Source organism: Hetaerina americana, unplaced genomic scaffold (genome assembly GCF_022747635.1).
Source record: "Hetaerina americana unplaced genomic scaffold, ioHetAmer1.1.p SCAF_11, whole genome shotgun sequence".
NCBI lineage: Eukaryota > Metazoa > Arthropoda > Insecta > Odonata > Calopterygidae > Hetaerina > Hetaerina americana.
In genome coordinates this window covers 31,944,866-31,964,678 of record NW_027286181.1, presented here as the reverse complement: position 1 = coordinate 31,964,678, position 19,813 = coordinate 31,944,866, and the positions used below count along the sequence as shown (strand labels likewise).

At 37.3% G+C, this 19,813-nt stretch overlaps 1 protein-coding gene across 3 annotated transcripts in view; it reads left to right on the top strand.

Moving 5' to 3' along the window:
- Positions 1–1,032: 1,032 nt before the first annotated feature.
- Positions 1,033–19,813, top strand: part of LOC139701008 (zinc finger homeobox protein 4-like) — a 47,970-nt gene continuing 29,189 nt past the window's right edge. For 2 of the 3 annotated variants that reach the window (XM_071599566.1, XM_071599567.1), the window contains exons 1-3: positions 1,034–1,302; positions 1,495–1,797; positions 14,170–14,241. In XM_071599566.1, coding sequence (XP_071455667.1) covers positions 1,291–1,302; positions 1,495–1,797; positions 14,170–14,241 — 387 coding nt within the window. In that variant the 5' untranslated portion in view covers positions 1,034–1,290. Of the gene's footprint in view, positions 1,303–1,494; positions 1,798–14,169; positions 14,242–19,813 lie in introns of all 3 variants that reach the window. The other variant, XM_071599565.1, reaches the window with a different exon arrangement.

The window sequence follows — 19,813 nt, the reverse complement described above, 5'->3', positions numbered from 1 at the left end:
GAAGAATTGTGTCAAGCAAAGAAGATTTCACAAGTAGGAGGATATTGATGAGACATTGATTGGGCATTGATTAAGGATCATACAAAATGCTTGTTAAAACTTTAATATGGGGCATAGTCATGTATAGTGCGGAAATAGTTTCATTGAATGAGGATGATAGGCATAGATTGGAGGCTTTTGAATTGTAGGTGTGGAGAATGATGGAGAAGGTTAAGTGGACAGAAAAGAAAACAAATGAGGAAGGGTTAGGTATGGTGGTGACGGAGATGGAATTGATTGTTGGGAGAAATCCAAAGGAGGAAGGAAAGATGGATGCAGAGCGTTTTAATTGGCGGTGGGATTTTGAAGACTGATAGAAGGGGGATAGTTTGATCAATAGTTCCATGCTACACAAAAGGTTCTAAAATGACAGATACTCAATTAAACACTTGAAAATGAACACATTCATTAGTTTGTTGAGAAACTAATTTTGTTTGAAATTCTATAGTAATAAATTTAATTAAAGTACATTCACAAATACATTTATTCAAGCTAGGTTGGTATAAAGTTTTAATTAAGTTTTTATGGATTTCATCAAAAATTTGGGCAAAGTATCAGAGTGCAAATCAACATTTGAGCTAAGAAGATTAAATAAGGGTAACATCCTTGTGATAGGTGAATAGTATGACAAATTTATACTGCATTATTCGATGTGGAATAATTTTGTCCTTCTGATATAAACTAATGTAACATCAAAAGGTATTAATTCTAACAAGGGTGAACATTTTATAAGTTTATCACATAAATTGTGTAAAAAGACTAACTCAGCTAGCTGGCGGCGAGCAACGAGTGGATGAACATTCAATACATCCATTTCATACAATCAATTCAATACATACTATTTCATACACATGTAAACATTCGCAAGTCACATTTGAATGTCGCCATTCTTGTCCATACGATGCTGAAACCTCTTCTGTCATGTGACGTCATAGCAATTGCAACGCCATTGACTTTCAGGTGGCATTTCGGAAAACTTATAACGCCCTAGTAATCAGAATCACTCCAGCGTCTGGGTGTAGGGTCAAAAGAGCAATTCGTTATGCATCCGCTTAAGTCATACGAAATTTATAGTTCTTAAGCTTGTTGACATTGTTTTTAATGTACAATAGTATTTTTGTTGGGTTTTAAGGTCTTAGTAGTTATTTTCATACAATATTGGCCAGTGGGGGGACATGCTTTCGTGAAATAACACGATAGTTTTGTTTCGATTGTGGTAAACAATTCTTCACCACGGACAAGTATTATAGCATGAAGAGAAAGGTTATTACTTATTTTGCCTTTTTATTCTATTTGTATAGAATGCCAGTTGTAATTCATATGACTTCAAATTAGTATATGTTATTGTTTGATTTGCTCGATACGAACGTTTGCAGTTCTTGAAACTTGATCGTAGGCCTAAAATTTTATGATGTTTACAACTCTTTGATGTCAACTTATGCCCTTCTTTTGCAGCCCGATGATGATGGAGAAAGCGATCAACATCTACCCAAGAGACATTACATGTCTTCAGATTTGCATTTTAACTCGATGGTTTCATCTCTGCAAAATCATCAGAGTAATTGGCACCAGAGCATGAATAATACTCGATCTAGTTCTGGGGCTGGTTATCGCAGCCAAATGTGGAAAAACTGTCCTCGGAGTGGAATGTCTTCTCGTGGAAACAATAGGTACTTCAGAGGCAACAAATCCTCAGGCCAGGGAAGATATGATTCCTCAGGCAATTATTCCTCATCGTACAACAATGGACCATACCAGGTGAAATTGTGATTATTTTACATCATGATATTTAATATATCATCGATTATGAAGTAGTCTTTCATCTTTTGCGCTATTTGATTGGAGTATATGTCAATGCCTCCCTGGTAAAGATGTTCGATTAGTACAATGTGCTACTGTTTTATTTAAATGTTCCAAGCCGGAAAAGGTTGTTTCTGGTTGTTACGGCACAACCGCTTCATTACATGCCACCACGAATTTCCCTGCTGTGACGATGTAAATAACATGACTATCAATTGAGTAGTGATCGCCAGTTAACGGCTAAGTTGTATGATAACATTATGCAACTTTAAATTCAGTGCCATAAATATCCTATCTTAGTGCTAGTGGAAAGTGTATTAAAATGCCATTATGCTCAGTCATGCCGGCTTTTACTAAGCTAGATATTCTTTGGCCTAAATAGGACAGTTTCGAGTACAGAATTTTACGTCTCACGACGATGTGCTGAATTTTCTTCGTTAATGTCAGCCCTTGACTTCTCTTTATTGAATTTATTTTAGCCAAGTAATCATGTGCTTCCTGTTTTTTAAGTAATTGAGAAGGTTACGATATGGGCGGAGAATATGGTATATCTCTTTGGAGAGCGACCTAATGTCTGATGCTTGGTTTATATATATACAAAGCAAGCATTTTGATTGTATGATGTTTCACTATGAAAAAACTAAACTTTAAGTTTATAATCATAGTAGATGCATTAAAGTTAGTCATTTGTGGATGCCATGGGTTAATTTGCTATTCCAGCCTGATGTTTACACCCGTAGCAATAAGAATTGCATCATTTGGCCATAATGACATCAACTACTGTGTGAAACTTGAGGAGTAGGTGAAGAAAATAGGGACTATAAATGAAAGGTGGCGTTATGAAAAAAATGCTGTTTCACTGTGATATTTCATCTGTTCCTGTGAGTTGTTTATGCATCACATCAAGATGAGAAAATAGGGCATACCCGTATATATGGAGCCACAAACATTGCTAATCTAAGCATATGATCTCGTAAGGAAGGTAATAATCATTCAGCGTAAACAATAAAAAATATCTTGTTCAATATTATTGTTGATGGGATCCAAACTTTAATCCGAGAGAGGTAGGATATGAACTAAATAAATACGAGTGTTGTGCTTTCCGTAAGTGTGGTGGACTCTGATATACATGAGTTAATCGAATTTCATCCATTTTCGTTCTTGTCGTAATGGTGTAAAAATGATGGACTTATTGAAGAATACGTAAATTTGCTATCACTCCTTTCAGTGCCGGCACAAATAGTTTTGTATGTGCAAAGAATGCCAAGTGATTGATAGGAAAAAGTTCATATAAAGTTCAATGAAATATTATTTCATAGCGGCAAATGCCATCAAACTGGTGGACACTCAACAAATATGCTTCAAGTAATTGCTATATAGTATCATTCAAGTTATCATGTGCATAAAAACTTGTAAATTCTAGTAATCTTGTTTTGGTACACCTTGAGTGATTAACTCCATTAATAAAACGTTGCAAATTTATATCACATGCCTGGGAGATGGATTATTCTAAGATTCTTTTTCCTTTGGGTCGGTTACTATGTCTGACTACTAATGTGGGGCTTCTGACACATTTAAAAAAAATGAAAACTATCATTCCTGTATTTTATTGACTGTATTTGGGGTCCCCTCCATTAATATCTTGCCAAAAATGACCTAGATTCAAATTACTTTCCTCCTTGTTCCCTAGCTGCCTACCATTCTCCTTAACAGATTTTACAATCATATACAACCAATCCTTTCATCTCTTCAAGAACTTAGTGTACTTCTTCCATCTCTTCAAGAACTTAACATACTTCTTCCTCTCTGTCCAACTTAATTTTACCTTTAATGTGCATTACTCGCAGATCACAAGCCTCTAGTATATATGCTCATTTTCTTTCATCAATGAATGAGACTAGTTTGCACATGAAAAGAAGAATAGCATAAATGCTCTTGAAATTTCACTTGTCATGCCACCTTCATTACTCGTAGATAAGTTGCTAGCATTTTCTAAGATTTTTTGTGAACCCATAAAATGAATGGCCATCTTAGATGAGAATTTATCATAGGAAAATGAAGGTAATGAGATCCTCAAGCAATAGGAAGACTGCCTTTAATATTAAAATGGGAAGGCACTAACTAAGATATTACTACAGGTCATCCATGTAAGAAGTGATTTGGACAAGAATGAACCAAGTATCTAGGGAATTGAAGAGGAAAGGCATTAAGTTAACTAGCATTTATAAACTCGAGGAAGTTGATGGTCTAAACATTAACTAAAGTTACAAAGAGAAGCTTGGTGAAAATTGATATGGAACATAGTTTTGCAAATTCAAAGAAACCGTGGGAGATGCGGGGATAGCAACTTATAACAGAGTCACCCGCTAAGTGTGCATGCTCAGATGGTAGAATTCAGGCTACAATTTTTGTGGAACATTGTGGCTAGAATTTAAGCATAGACTGCGGGTCTTTTGAGATGTGGATGTGGAGAGGAATTGGAAAAATGGGCAAAAGAAACAAATGGGAGAGACTAGGTATATTGGGTAAGGGAAGAAAGGAGATTTTCAAAGAAGGCAAGAATAATGACTGATGAAGTAATTTGAAGACAGTGATAGAGGGAAGTATGTTGGATGGGCGAGGTAAGGAGAGGTCAAAGATTAGTCAGTAGGGAGTTACATTGTATACTGTTAGGAAGGGCTTAGAAGTACTGCAGTGGTTAATCTTTGTGTTTACCTATAACCAACCTTGACCAGTATATTACCAATTAATTTATCTTTTGGGTGTAGTTGTCTTTGTGTATCTAGTTTGTCTGTTTTGGTGTTTGAAATGGACTTACGAGAGTGGTCCCAGAAGTACCCGACCCAACAAAGAAAACAGAAAAATTTTTGTGGATTTTAGCATAATCTCCTTTCAGCTATATACACTTTTCCCAGCAATATTTAATAAGTTTGATACCCTTTTTATTATAAGATTTGTCTTGCTCCTCAAAATAGCCATTAACTGCCGACATAACTTCTTTACGGTTGGAAAATCTTTGACCACCGAGCAGTTTTTTCAAGTTTGCAAACAGAAAATAATACGAGGGGACTAATTCTGGTGAATTGGGTACATGAGGTAGCAATTCAAACTTTAATTCATGGATTTTGACCATTGCAATAATGGATTTGCGAGCTGGTGCATTGTCTTGATGAAACAACACGTTCTTCTAAGCCAAATGCGGCTGCTTTTGATTGATTTCTTCGCTCAAACGTTGCAATAAGTTTGCATAATACTTGCCATTGATAGCTTTTCCTTTTTCAAGATAGTCATTGAAAATCATCCCAAAAAAACCGACGCGATGACCTTGCCTGCAGATGAAACTGCCTTCGCCTTCTTTGGAGTCGGTTCTCCCTTTTGAATCCATTGTTTTGATTGTTCTTCTGTTGTCTCGGGTGTGAAGTAATGGACCCATGTTTCATTCATGGTTATGAAAGGGTGCAAAAATACTGCTTTATTGCTATAAAACCTTGCTAAACACTCAATTGAAACATCTCTACGATCCTGGTTTTCCTCGTGTGTGAGCAAATGCTTTACCCATCTTGCACACAGCTTTCTCATGTCCAAATTTTCAGTTAATATGCGATGTACCGCATCTTTTGAAATCCTGACTATGTCTGGTAGCTCGTGCACTTTCAGTTGAGGATCATCCAGTAGCACTTAAAGATTTTCTTCACCATTTCTACAGTCCTCACCTAATTTGGTCGACCAATGCGATACTTGTTTTGACAGCTTATATGGCCTCGTTTAAACTTTGCTACCCAATATTTTACTGTTGTCAATGAAGGAGCAGACATACCCAGAGTAGAATCCAGTTCAGCTTTTATATTGTTTGGGCTGAAATAAAATATTGTTAACAAATGAAAGTATTGTATCACATAATGATGACCAATTGTCTCCATTTTCACTAATTCACTGAAAACGTTCTCAATTGATGGCTGCCAAACAAATACTAAACAATATTGCGTTTTCAAACTTGAAACATATGCTTTCTAGATTGTGTAGTGTACTGTAGTATTTCCCAGTGATTGTTCTTCCTTTTTCTAAAAAATCCATGAGGATGATGCCATTTGCATCCCAATAAACCGTTGCCATGACCTTTCTGGCTGATAGGACCATCTTCGCCTCCTTTGGAGCAGATTCACCGGGAGAAATCCATTGTTTTGATTGTAGCTTAGTTTCTGGTGTGTAATGATGAATCCATCAACAGTGATAACTCAACGCAAAAACACCTTTGTATCTAGCTTAAATTGCTGCGAACACTGCGTTGAAGTTGACAGCCAGATCAGCTTGTTGTCCACCGTGAGCAATCACGGCACCCATCGGGCCGGCAGTTTTTCATCGCCAACTTTTCATGTAAAATATTAATTGCCATTCCGGTCAACACATCCATGGCCTCTGCTACTTGCAAACTTTTGTTCATCGATCAGCGAGAATCATGCCGTGGACTTTTTGAATGATTTCCTCAGTAACCACATCTGTTGGGCGTCCTGGTCCCTTCTCATCAAAAACAGATGTTCACCCACGTTTAAATTCGTTGAACCAATATCTAACTGTGGTCATAGATGGCGAAGTGTTCCCATAAACAGCATCCAACTCTGCTTTTATCTCCTCGCATTTCTTCCCATCCAAAAACAAAAAGTGAATTACCGAACGATACTGCTCTTTTTCCATCTTAGCAAAAATCACAAAACGCGTCTTACTCAAATGGCTGCCAAATCCAAACTAACCTTTAAATCAGTCTGAAATTTGTTTCGCCGTCATTTGATAGATGGCAGGACATGATGATAACATAAACTTCCCTCAGGAATGCCCTTTGTCGTCAAACAGAGGTACTTATTGAACCTTGTGCCTTATTGCCCTTAGCAAATTTCAATTGCTATTAAAAATGTCAATAACTGAAGCAAAACGTATTTAGTAAAAGCTTTGTGTTATCTAAAGAAACTTCCCCAAAGATGCAGGACTTGATGACTAGAGGGAAGAAATAGATGGATTGGACACACAGGCACAATGGATTGATTAAGAATATAATACAAGGAAAAATAGAAGGGAAGATTCCACGAAGAAGACATGTACATAGGACAAATTAAGAAGGACATAAAACAGAGAAGGTATTACTTTCCTTTCTTGCATTTCCATTATTGTACCTCGATTTGGTGTGTGGGACTTGAACGAAGTCCTTTTAAAATTCCTAGAAAATCAGATAAACGTTTTCCTTTTCCCCTGATTTAAGATATCATGTATAAAAAGACCCAATTGAGCTTAATAAGATCTCTCTCTCCTGAATCTATATTGTTTGCTGGATATAAGTTATCAAGAACTGCCATTGCATTGCTAACTATTATGTTTTCTAAGATTTTATGGGAGAGAGAGATTAAAGAATGTGGTAAATGACTACTGGGGTCTTGTTTATTTATACTTTTAAAGATAGATGTGACATTAGCCTCTCTCCAGCCCAGGGGAATCTATGCCTTCCATAATCATTTTGATAAATATGTATTCTAAGAACATTAAAATTTTGGGCTTAAGCTCTTTCAATACTCTAGTACTCCTTAGGTTCTGAAGATGTTTCATTTAATGTGGAGGAGTTGTTGCATTATCCCTTTGCACATAATTATTATGTTATCCATATTTATAATGTGTGTCTACATAAAAACCCCTCTAACCACTAAAAAGGTGTGAGGCAAGGGATGTAAACACCAGGTGTAAAGGATGAAAGATAGGAAGGGGGTATTTAAGGGGTGAGGGAAGGAAAAATCCACATTTAATCCCTGAAAAGAACATGGCATGGTGAAGCACATATATGTACACGCTAGTGGCAAACCTAATTTTAAGTCAGTCAACTAGTTGCAAGCATTGCTGAGTGCATTAGGAATTCAGTGCGATATATATCGGATGGGAATAAATGTAAATAAAACAATGGTTATGCAATTTTCCAGAAAGAGAAAGACTAAGCTTAGCATAAAAAAAGGGGGGCAAAAACTAGAACAGGTAGAACAGTTTACGTATGTCGGAAGTGCTTTGAACCAAAATGGTCACAGTATTAGGGACGTAAGGAGAAGAATTGCACCAGGAAAAGAGGATTTCACCAAGAGGAGGTAGTTGATGTCAGGAACGTTAAGTAAGGATGTTAAGAAAAGGCTCGGTAAAACTTTGATATGGGCATAGTTATGTACGTGCAGAAATATGGTCACTGAAGCAGGATGGTGGACACAGACTGGAGAATTTTGAAATGTGGGTTTGGAGAAGGATGATAAAGGTGAAGCAGACAGGAAGGAAAATACATGAGGAAGTGTATTGGTGGGTATGGTGGGGGAGGAGAAGGCATTGTTGGAAGAAATCATAAGGAGACAGGAAAGATGGATGTAGAGCATATGGTCAATGGGATGACGAAGACTGATATAGGGTAGAATATTTGGCAAGCTAGGAATAGGTAGCAATATTAGATGGAATGAAAGGAGGGAGGAAGTACATTGAGTTGGGAAGGAGCTTATTTTAATGTTGGATGTCAGGTTGTGTTTTGTTAGAAGTAGATGGGAATTGTCACTGCACCACTTGGTAGTCTGTGTCCATCCAAAACCTACCTTAACCAGTAAAATACCATTAATAATAATAATTTTTTCAAGGTAAACTTGACCCTCTTTTAAAATTATTTGTTTATCAATGCATTTTTGAATAATTACATTGATATTTTTTCATGTATAGATGGTATTCCGTGGGGCAGCCATTGAGCGATGGTGTCACGTTAAAAACACTATTGAGCAAGGTAATGGGAAACCACCTCAATTGTGAAGTAAGATCTGGTGCTTTCCCGGCGTATTTGCTTCATGAAGTTTTCTCGGGTCGTCCACCGGGTCAGGGGTTCCATATTGGCCGATGTTCTGATGCCCGACTCGTGCATCGTACTCAGGGTAGCTCTACCCTGAGGATGATGCAGGAGTCTGGTATCGAAACATTGGCCAATATGAAACCCCTGACGCGGTGGAAGACCCAAAAAAACTTCATGACACCTCAATTATTTTTTCCGAGATTTATATGATGGACAGTATAAAGAATATGAGTCCTGGCAACTACGGGACTCGGCCCAATCAGCGATGTGTCGTGCCTGGCCAAGGGAGAGGCAAGGCTTCGGATGTCTTTATCTCACAAAACCCTTGTGAAGGAAAACTGACAGCAGCAGGACAAGATGCTAAAGAAGAAGACCAAATTAGTTAGAATAGGAGCTTGGAATGTTAGGAAAATGTTGAGGACAGGAAAATTAGAGAATATTAAGCAAGAGATGGAAAGGGGAAGTATAGATATTTTAGGTCTATGCGAGGTGGGATGGAAGGTTAGTGGGGATTACTAGAGTAATAGTTATAGAATAATATGCAGCAGAGGGAACAAGAGCCACTGAGGGGTTGCCATAATATTAAAAAAAGAGGTAGGAAGAAGCATAGTAAACATGGAACAAGCAACGGATAAAATATCACTAGTAGAGATTAAAGTAGAACTGATGAGGGTTGCCCATTATCACAGGTGCTGTTCGATGTATATGTGGAGGAAATGATTAAAGAGGCATGGGAAGAACTGGAGGTAGGAATGAAAGTCGGAGGGGAATTGGTAAAATCATGTATGTTTTCTGATGACCAAGCTTTAGTTTGTCGGTCAGCCAAGGGGTCACAAGCATTGCTGAGTGAATTGGAAACTCAGTGCGATAGATAAGGGATGAGAATCAATATAAATAAAACAAAGGATATGTGATTTTCCTGGAAGAAAAAGGCTAAGCTAAATATTAAAAAGGTGGGCAAAAACTAGAGCAGGTGGAACAGTTTACATATCTTGGAAGTATTATGGACCAAAATGGTCAAAGTATTAGGGATGTAAGGAGAAGATTTGCACTAGGAAAAGAGGCTTTCACAAGGAGGATGGAGTTGATGACAGGGACGTTGAGAGAAGGCTCAGTAAAACTTTGATATGAAGCGTAGTTATGTACGGCACGGAAACATGGTCACTAAATCAGGATGATAGAAGTAGATTGGAGGCTTTTGAAATGTGGTTGTGGAGAAGGATGGAAAAGGTGAAATGGACCGAAAGGAAAACAAATGAGGAAGTACTAGGTATGGTGGGCGAGGAGAGGGGTGTGTTGGGAGAAATCCTATGGAGGCAGGAAAAATGGATGAAGGGCATATTGGGCGGGAGGGGGATGTTGAAGACTGTAATAGAGGGGAGAATAATAGGCAAACGAGGAAAGGGCAGGAATAGGATAGAAATGTTGAATGGTATGAAGGGAGGAGGGAAGTACACAGAGATGAAGAGGGACTTGTGGTAGTGTAGGATGATGGATTGTGTTTTGAAGGGGATATTCATTTGGTAGTTGTGTTCATCCAAAATCTACCTTAGCCAGTACATGGTAGTAGTAGTTTTGAGGGGAGGCGACCGACAGCTAAGGTCATTTGCGCCATAGGGGAAGGACAGGAAAGGATGAAGGGTGGAGAGAAACCCGGCGTCGGCATTAGCCTACTCTTTACGAAAGGCGCCAAGGGGTCCGCGGCTTAACGTCCCATCCGACGGACGGCGTACTCACCCAAAGTGCCCTCCACAAAGCACCTCACGTAGGGATCGAGATACCTCTGAAAAATATTCAACACCGCCGGGATTTGAACCCGCGCCCTCAGGGTGGGAAGCCAGTACGTTAGCCAGTACATTACTTCAAGATAGGTGGTATTCCACATGTAGAAGGCATTTCTTTTTAGACTTTTTGAATTATTATTTCCATCCCAGCAGAATAAATAAGCATTTGTTTAAATAAATGCTAACTATATAATTCATTGTTGACAGTAAGAGTAAATGAATCAACTGGTGGCTTTTTTGCACATATAGTGAAAGCTGTTTAATCAGCTGACTGGCACTTGGAAGGTTTGAATTACATCCACTAAATTTCGGTGGATTGATCATCTCGGGAAGTATGGAATCCGACAAATACAAAATCAGCCAGTTTATTTTATGAATGTTATGGATGAAATGCTGAATCTCATTCAGTTGGAAGCTGTGCAAGAGGAACATGACATTTGGTAAAATTGATGTAAGCTTACCTCTGGTGGAATCCTAACTTCAGTTAATTTTTATTGTTTCTTATTAGATTGAGTGATAAGTAATAAAATTTGAAGCATGTGAAATTTCATGCCAGAAAATTATTGATTGCCTTCAAGGAAATATGTGGCAGTGATTGTGAAGGGTGAAAAATGAAATGGTTTGTCACCATTGGTTCATCATACAAAAAACTCACCAACTAGTGAGTGGAAATGTACAGAAGTGATGAAATGAAGAAGGATCTGATGTTTTCCCAGTGTATGCTCATGATGAATTCTTTTTGGTATTTCTACTGGGCCATGCCCTCCATTCTACTGATGTTTCAAAAAATGGCTTATCATCCTAAGGTCTGAATGTCATGTCGTGGATTCTGGCCAATATATACATATATACTCCATGGTTGGTTCATGGCTTGCCCAATTGGCTGTGATTTCTCTCTTCAGAAATCAAGAAGCAAGAAACCAAACTTGGAATATTGACCAATTAGAAGTAACCTGACTCCCAAGCACTATAGTTTATATACTGACCAGAATCAGCGACACAAAATTTGGACCTGAAGATGATGGGTGAGTCTGTTGAAACATTGGCAGCAATGCGAAACATGACCCAGCAGAACTCCCATGAAGAATTCATCTAGTGGTGAAATAATTGACTCTATCAGTGGTAGGGAAAGTGAAAAATGTAGTCAATGAATGTTAAAGTTTTCTCGCTAGCACTGCTTGGTGATTCTGGATGTGATTTCATATGGCTGTGCCAAGCAAGCTGTGACTGTTGTTTTACTTGCATTATTGAATGTTTATTTGTTTGAATTAGTCACCTGACTGCAGGATACAATAAGCTCATGCCTTGAACTGTTGACTTACTGCCAGAATACTTCTGAGCTAATCTGAAGAATTGCAAAATTTGGATGGTAATGTACTGCGTGCAAAAATTATGCTTTTTTTTACAGTGAGAGAAATAAATACAATGTGAACTCTTGTATTAAATAGTGGAAACTGATGCTGAAAGCAAGACCTACCAAAATCAATGCCTTGAAAATTTGGCCTTGATCTCAAGGCGTGATAGTGTTTGTATTTGCACTGTTCCAGTTTTGTCTTTAGTTGAATCAACCAACCTTCATGAGTGGTGCTCTCAGTAATAATCGATTATTATGCTGAAAAGATCTTCAGAAAACCTTGGAATATAGGATAGAAAAATGTCATTGGTTAATTTGATGCTAAGATATGATTGTTAACTTCGTCGGAAAGGAATTTATACCGAAGAAATACTTAATAACGTGCAGCATAAAATAATTTCTGTGAAGTTTTTGCAAATTGGGCCAAATTTGAAGAAAATCACAGTTTGCCAATCCTTTATTGGGTTATAACATCTGCTGTTTCATCAAATTAATGTGAGGAATTGTAAGTGGGAGCATTCATATCGTTGTGATCAGTGTAGGTGTGCCTAATAGAATTATAAAATGAAGTAAAATGTATTTGGTTTCTTTTACTGATTACTCATACTACAGTCAATATCATATATGAAAAGCTGAAGAGAATCAAAAACTGCTACTACTATGATTAATAAGAGTTACCAATTTAAATCATGTAATCTTATTGACTCCTTGCATCTGCAGTATCCATCAAATGTGTTTTCCGCTCTCCAGTAATATTTTCTTGCATGATGTGCAATTATTAAAAGTGTGAAAATATAAAGAAAAATGTGTAAGGGATTCATCAACACACATGAATTTACTGTGAATGACTCATTCTTATATTAACTGTGAGAGTGATCAGAATATAATTCAGCATATTGAATTTTGCCCCATGATTTATCAGTAATGCTTCCCTAATAAGGGGTATTTATTGACTGCAACCGACTTATTTGGCCTGGAGGAAGGCACATTCAACAAACAACCCGAGTATTTAAATCCTGCCTCAAAGAAGAATGATGTGCCACTATAATTTTTGAGAATGATGTTAATTGTTTTTGTATGGATCAACTGTTCTGGCATCTGAAATCATATATAATCTACTATTACTGTAGCCTTCGGGATTATATAATTGAGAGAGAAATGCGATATCAATGTTACTCATGGGAAGGATGCAATCATGAACATTCTATTGTTTGACCAAACCTCCCATCCTGCTTGCACAAGGGCTGACATGTTTTTGAATGGATTTTGCACAGGATATAGAAGATGTTACACATACCCTTAATGAGTGCTTCGTGAAACATTCAAGACTCAAAATTCATCACTCATTCAGGCATTCAAAAATGGAGTTATTTATTATTCTACTGAAAATCATGAAGGACCATTTAATATCAGTATCAGTTAACTCTGGAGATGTTGAAGATAAGATTTGACTGGGTGCAATACAACTCGTTCAGAGACACACTAGTCACAAAGACAGTCTCAGAGACGTTCAAGAATGACTAATTCTGAGAGTTCAGTAATGCTGTTCTCTGTCTTTGTGCTTGACAGATAACATTTTTCATTACTTGAGGTAGTCATACCATTTCATTGATCAAAATCACATTGGTCAAAAGTGATATCCATTCTTAAAACAGAAGTTTAAATATAACAAAGTGTTTTCAGCCACTGGTGACTTTGATGGCACGATTCATCAGTATGTTGCTCCCCTGTTTACATTTTGGGAGATAAAGGCTTCCAGTATCATCACAAAAAGAATGTTATTTCTTTTATCATGGGAAATGAGGAGACATCCCCTAATCTTCAGTGAAGGATTTCATTGGATAATGTGCTTAAATCCAGAATAGTCTGACAATCTTCTAATTTGCAGCCTAAGGTAAAAAGCAAAGAACTTATGAATGTTTTTTGGGGAAATGGGAGAGAATGAATTATTGTGTCACTTCTCTGGTCTGGTTCCTCTAAAAAAAACTAATGGAAGAGGAGCTGTGGCTTATATGCAAAAAGTGATTGTGTTTTTACCAAAGTGCACTCATTGTCTCAGCATGAAGTATCAATATGGAATCACATAGTTTGCATTCATAATTTGATATGCATTATGAGAAGGAAAACTTACATCAAATAGCTGACCTCATGGATACCTTATGGCATTAACTTTACTTTTGACATTTATTTCATTACTTTATTCATTATACGGCTAATGAAAGGAATGAAGATTTTTTGAAAACATTATCTCTAATATTTAAGCATTTTGAGTTTTGCAACACTTTTTTAGTTCTTTTTAAGTTTTATGTATGTAAACCTGATCTTTATTCACTTTTTCCCTGCAGAATACTGGATATTATCACCCACATCCATGGCCCCAAGATTCTTATGCAGACTCAGTTGCAGCTGAAATTGCTGTAAGTTTTGAATTGATTTACAACTTTCGAACTCATCGTTTGCTGGACTTCTATCCAGTTAGATGCAAATGGAAGGCCACGTGTTCCAAATTTTCCTTTACCAATTTTATTCCCGTGCTGTAAATACAAGATGCACCACCAGTTTTATACAAGGTTTAATAAAATTTTTAGTAACAAATTATTCACCTGCATTGAAAATTACATCATCTGGCATGTAAATAAAATTCATCATCATTTAACATAAAAAATTGGATGTTAAATACATGAGAACATTCATTATGCGTATTCTTGGCACTGATAAGATTTTCTAAACAAAACGTATGAATGTTCATGTGTTCTAATGTCAAGAAATGAAGATCCTTTACCTGAGCATTATACTAGCCCTCAGAGGTTGAATCCATATGCCTTATCACTAGTGATTCATACTCCAAAGGCCCATGCCTACTTGCAGATTTATCCGTTATGAAGAAAAAATAAGTAGCATATGTAATAGGTCACATGTAATGTTAAAAGTGTAGTTAGTGATAGTTTCACTCACGTTAACATCCTCTTCTTACAGAAGCTTATTTAATCTGCATTAAAGACTAGCTTATCATTTAGCTTTTTGCCTGTAACAAATTTAGCGTTAATGGATGATGACTTTATTATCGAGAACAATATTACAGAGCAGCTTGCTGTCTGTTTTGAATACTTGCTCAAGAATGAAGACTTTCTATGCATGTGGGAAGGTATGAGAATTTCTCTAACAAAATCATCTTGTGCATGTGGGAAGTATGAGAACTTCTCTAACAAAATCATCTTCCTTTCACCTTTACCATCTCTGCATAGTGCCAGAGCCAGTCTCTTCTCTTTTTTTCATGTTTTACATACCTTAGAACCCTATAGAAGCTCATACAAATTTGATTTTAGTGTAATTTTATAATCCTGTAAAGGGTGTGTTTATAACAGAAAAGTTTTGCTCCCTTGAACATGGTGGCCACTCAAGATGGCCAATAAAATCAGAATGAGATATCCAGGGACTTCATCACAATGATTGCTGAAATTTTTCGCAACTTTGTCCTTTTTGTTTTTCACCAAAAGAATTATTACTTGCAATATTTGTCCTTTCTTATCTAAAGGCTCCCCCTCCTTGCCCTTTGTTCATAAAGAATTCATGATCTCTTAGAGAGTAGGCAATGTATTAGTATCTTTTTGTTTCATGTTTCTTTTTAAGTTACAAAAATGTGGAAACTTTTCAATGCAATCATGCATCCCTATTTCTAGGAACCATATATAGTGGTTTCTTGACGTAAGAATTGCTCGGCATATGGACTGGTATGCTTTTCTAATGCAGAGTAACGCAGGCTACTTAATGGGAGGAACAATGTGTGAGAATTGTTGATCAAAGGTCTGCCAGCTTCCCAAGCACCAAGCATTCTGTTAATATGCATTTCCTTATGAATTGTACATTTCAAGCATCACTGTTTAACCCTCAACCGAGTATCATACACTCAGTTGTGTCAGGCCTGACTATGTGGAAATTCAATTTTAAGTGAAAGAAGGGTACTAGGAATTTTCCGCAAAACTTTTTATTTGAGCTGCGTTATTATGCGTTGAAACTAGTTGTACCAAATAAAAAGTTTTGTAGATGATACCTAGTATTCTTCTTTCATTCTAAGCTGTAGTGTATACAAGTACTTGTATTTACGTTCAGTGCAAAACCCTCTCTAGTTTTTGATAGTTGTTATATTGTATGTATATATTTAATATGCGCTGAACCCTTACTATATTTGCAGTTGTTTTTTTTTTATTTTTTGCATAGATGATACGTTTCTGAAGATCATTTTCTTTAGGCTTTTAGGCCAATCATTCAAGCATCTTTATACCATTCCAAACCACATTTTTTTTAGAAGGTGCTGTTTTAGAACATACCTCTCAAATGCTTTGTTGTTTTTGGCCGATTTTTCATTGAAAACACTTGGTGAACCATTTCAATTTTCCCAAATTTCTGAATCTGGGAATGGATTGATTTCCTATTGAGTAAAGTGGTAAGTATAGAATAAGCAATGGATAGAATATTACTAGTAGAGATAAAAGCAGAATAGACAAACTGGTTCATTGTTCAGGTATACATGCCACCAAGCAGTCATAAGGAGGAAGAAATCGAGAGGCCATGCAATCAGTTAGAGGACCTAATTGTGTATGTTCCTGCAGGGAAACATTTGATAATGATGAGGGAATATGCATTGATAGGCGGGATAGTGATGAGGTGGGGGACTACGGTTTAGGTATGAGGAATGACTGTTGGGAGAAAGCAATTGAGTTCTGTGGGAGACGGGTTAGTTATCACCAACACTTGGTTAAGAAACGACAAAAGGCATAATGTATGCATAGAAAATGCCAGGTGACTCAGAAAGGTATCAGTTCGATTATATTATGGTTAGGCACAGATTCTGGAACAGTGTGATCAATAAAAAGAGACGTTTCAGGCGTGGTATGGTGGAATATCATAATTAATTATAAATTGCCAATTTTACTTAAAACAGTATGATCAATTCGCCCAGCTTCCTGGGAGCGGATGTGGATTCTGACTACAATATAGTCGTTATGAAGTGTAGCGTCCATTTCAAAAACATAAGGCTGGTTAGGAAATGGCATGTAGAAGCATTAAATAGATGACACGGAAGGAGTATCAGCTGGCTGTTGAGAAAATTATGCCTGACGGTAAAGAGCTGAGTATTATCTAAGAAAAATAGGAATATATGAAGAAAGGGATACCAAAAGCTGCGACAGAAACTATGTGAACCATTAATGGGAAAAGAGCAAGGAAACCATGGATCACAGATGATTACAAAGATAGTTGAGAGAGGGAAGAATGTAAACACTGAGTGGGCAAAAGGAAGTAAGGAAGGGTTAAATAATACATTGAGATGGGCAGCAAATAAAGCAAAAGAAGCACGGTTGAAGACGCAGTGCAAGGATATGGAATGTTTGCAGGGGAGGGGTGAAATTGGTATGCTATACAGCAAGGTTAAATCACTGTCGGGAAGTAATAAGGAAAGATCTTAGCTAATAGTAAGAGATAAGTCAGGTAAGATAATAGTTGACACAGAAAAGATCCAAGAGAGATGGAAGGAATATATAGAAGAACTGTATGGTAAAGAACTTAGACCAAGGTTAGACATAGAAAAGGAACATGACGTACTACTCTGTCCAATAAATACGCGAACTGAGGCTGTAAAACTTAATTTTGCAAAATTTAGTCTACATCAATTCTCTCCCCTTCAAAGTACTTTCCATTCGTTGCTATGCACTTATCACATCTTCTTTTCCACTGCTATAATCACCCTTAGAAATCCTCGGCAGTTCGGCTTTTTAGTTTTCTCGTCTTTTTTGCTTTATTGTGTCCACATCTTCCCAGTGATGTCCGCTTGTCACATATTTGCATTTTGGGAGTAGGAAAAAGTTGCAGGGGCGAAATCTAGCAAATAAGGAGGATGATCAAGGATGGTGATTGAATTTTTTGCTAGAAACTGGCGGATAATCAATGCTGAATGTGCAGGTATATTGTCATGGCGAAGGATCCATCCATCATGTTAGGTTAAAATAGTGTGAACTGTTGATTTTCCTAAATTCCATTCATCAGCTATCATTCAGACAGTTTTTCGGCGATTGGTGAGGACAAGGGACCACACACGATCAATGTTGTCGTCAACACAGGTGGCTGAAGGTCCTCCAGGCCTTGCATCATCTGTGGCATCTTGTCGGCCTTCTTTATAACGCTTAATCCACTTGAAAACAGATGTTTTCTTCAGAGCATTATCACAATAAATAGCTGTTAACATTTCAGTAATTTCTTCATAGTTTTTACCAAACCCAATCAAAAAGTTACCTGATATACCCTCATTACTTTGGTTACCAACTCTAGACTACGTAGAGGAGATAGCTTAGGTCCAGGCATACTCAACGATGAGGTAGAAGGAGCTTAAAGGGAGATGAAATCAAATAAGGCAGTGGGAGTGGACTACAAAAAGGAATCTGGCCGGAAGACTTTTTGAGATCAGTGTTAGTTCCTATTGCAAAAAAGGTGAGGGCCACATCATGTGAGGATTACAGAACAATAAGTTTTGTATCCCACCCAGCTAAAGTTGTTCTCAGGATCATTAACTAAACGATAGAGAGTAGGGCAAATGATTACTTAGGGTTAGGCTTATGATCAGTTAGGGTTAAGGAAGGGGAGAGGCTTGCGTGATGCCATTGCAGTAATTAGATCACTAATCAAGAGGAATATAGAATACAATCAGGACAAACAAGGGTAATATATATACATATACGTACTGGAGGGTGGTCCCAGATGTACCCAATCCAGCAAAGAAAACACAAATATTTTTGAAAAAAATGTATTCATTTTTCAACATAATCTCCTATCAGCTCTATACACTTTTCCCAGCGATGTTCATTAAGTTTGATACCCTTTTTATAATAAGAACTGTCTTGCTCCTCAAAATAGCCATTAACTGCGAATAGGGTGCTTGAGGTAGCAATTTAAACTTTAATTCATGAATTTTGGCCATTGCAATAACGGATTTATGCATTGTCTTGATTGAATAACACTTTCTTCTTAGCCAAATGCGGCCGCTTTTTCTTGATTTCTTCGCTCAAACGTTGCAACAAGTTTGCATAATACTTGCCATTGATACTTTTTCCTTTTTCAAGATAGTCAATGAAAATTATCACACGCGCATCCCAAAAAACGGATGGTATAATCTTGCCTGCAGATAAAACAGTCTTCGCCTTCTTTGGAGCCGATTCTTCCTATTGAATCCATTGTTTTGATTGCTCTTTCGTCATCTCGGATGTGGAGTGATGGACCCATGTTTCATCCATGGTGCAAAAATTCTGCTTTGTTGCTGTGAAACTTTGCTAAACACTCAATCGAAACATCTCCCTTACACTGGTTTTGCTTGGGTGTGAGCAAATGCGGCACCCATCTTGCAAACAGCTTTCTCATGTCCAAATTGTCAGTTTTTTGCGATGTACCGCACTTTTTGAAATGCCTACTTTGTGTGCTAGCTTGCGCACTTTCAGTCGACAATCATCAAGTATCACTTAGTGAATTTTCTTCACCATTTCTGGAGTCGTCACATCATTTGGTCGATCGATTCATTGCTCGACTTGACAGCTTGTACGGCCTTGTTTAAACTCAGCTACCCAATATGTCACTGTCCTAAACAAAAGAGCAGACTCACCAAGAGTAGAATCCAGTTCAGCTTTTATATTGGTTGGCCTGAGGCCTGTCAAATAAAAGTATTGTATCACATAATGATGACCAATTTTCTCCATTTTCACAAATTCACTGAAAACGTTCACTATTGATTGTTGCCAAATAAGTAGCATCTTCAAACTTGAAACATTTACTTAATAGATTGCTTACTTTCTAATACAGTGATATTTTTCAAACAACTACCGCCTTCTCTAGGTCAGGCCGGGTATTTCTGGGACCACCCTCCTGCATTTATTTGCCTCTGCCAAGAAAACACAGCTAGACATCTGACACTACCTTAAGCCCCTCTTCAATTCAGTATGCTTCTTA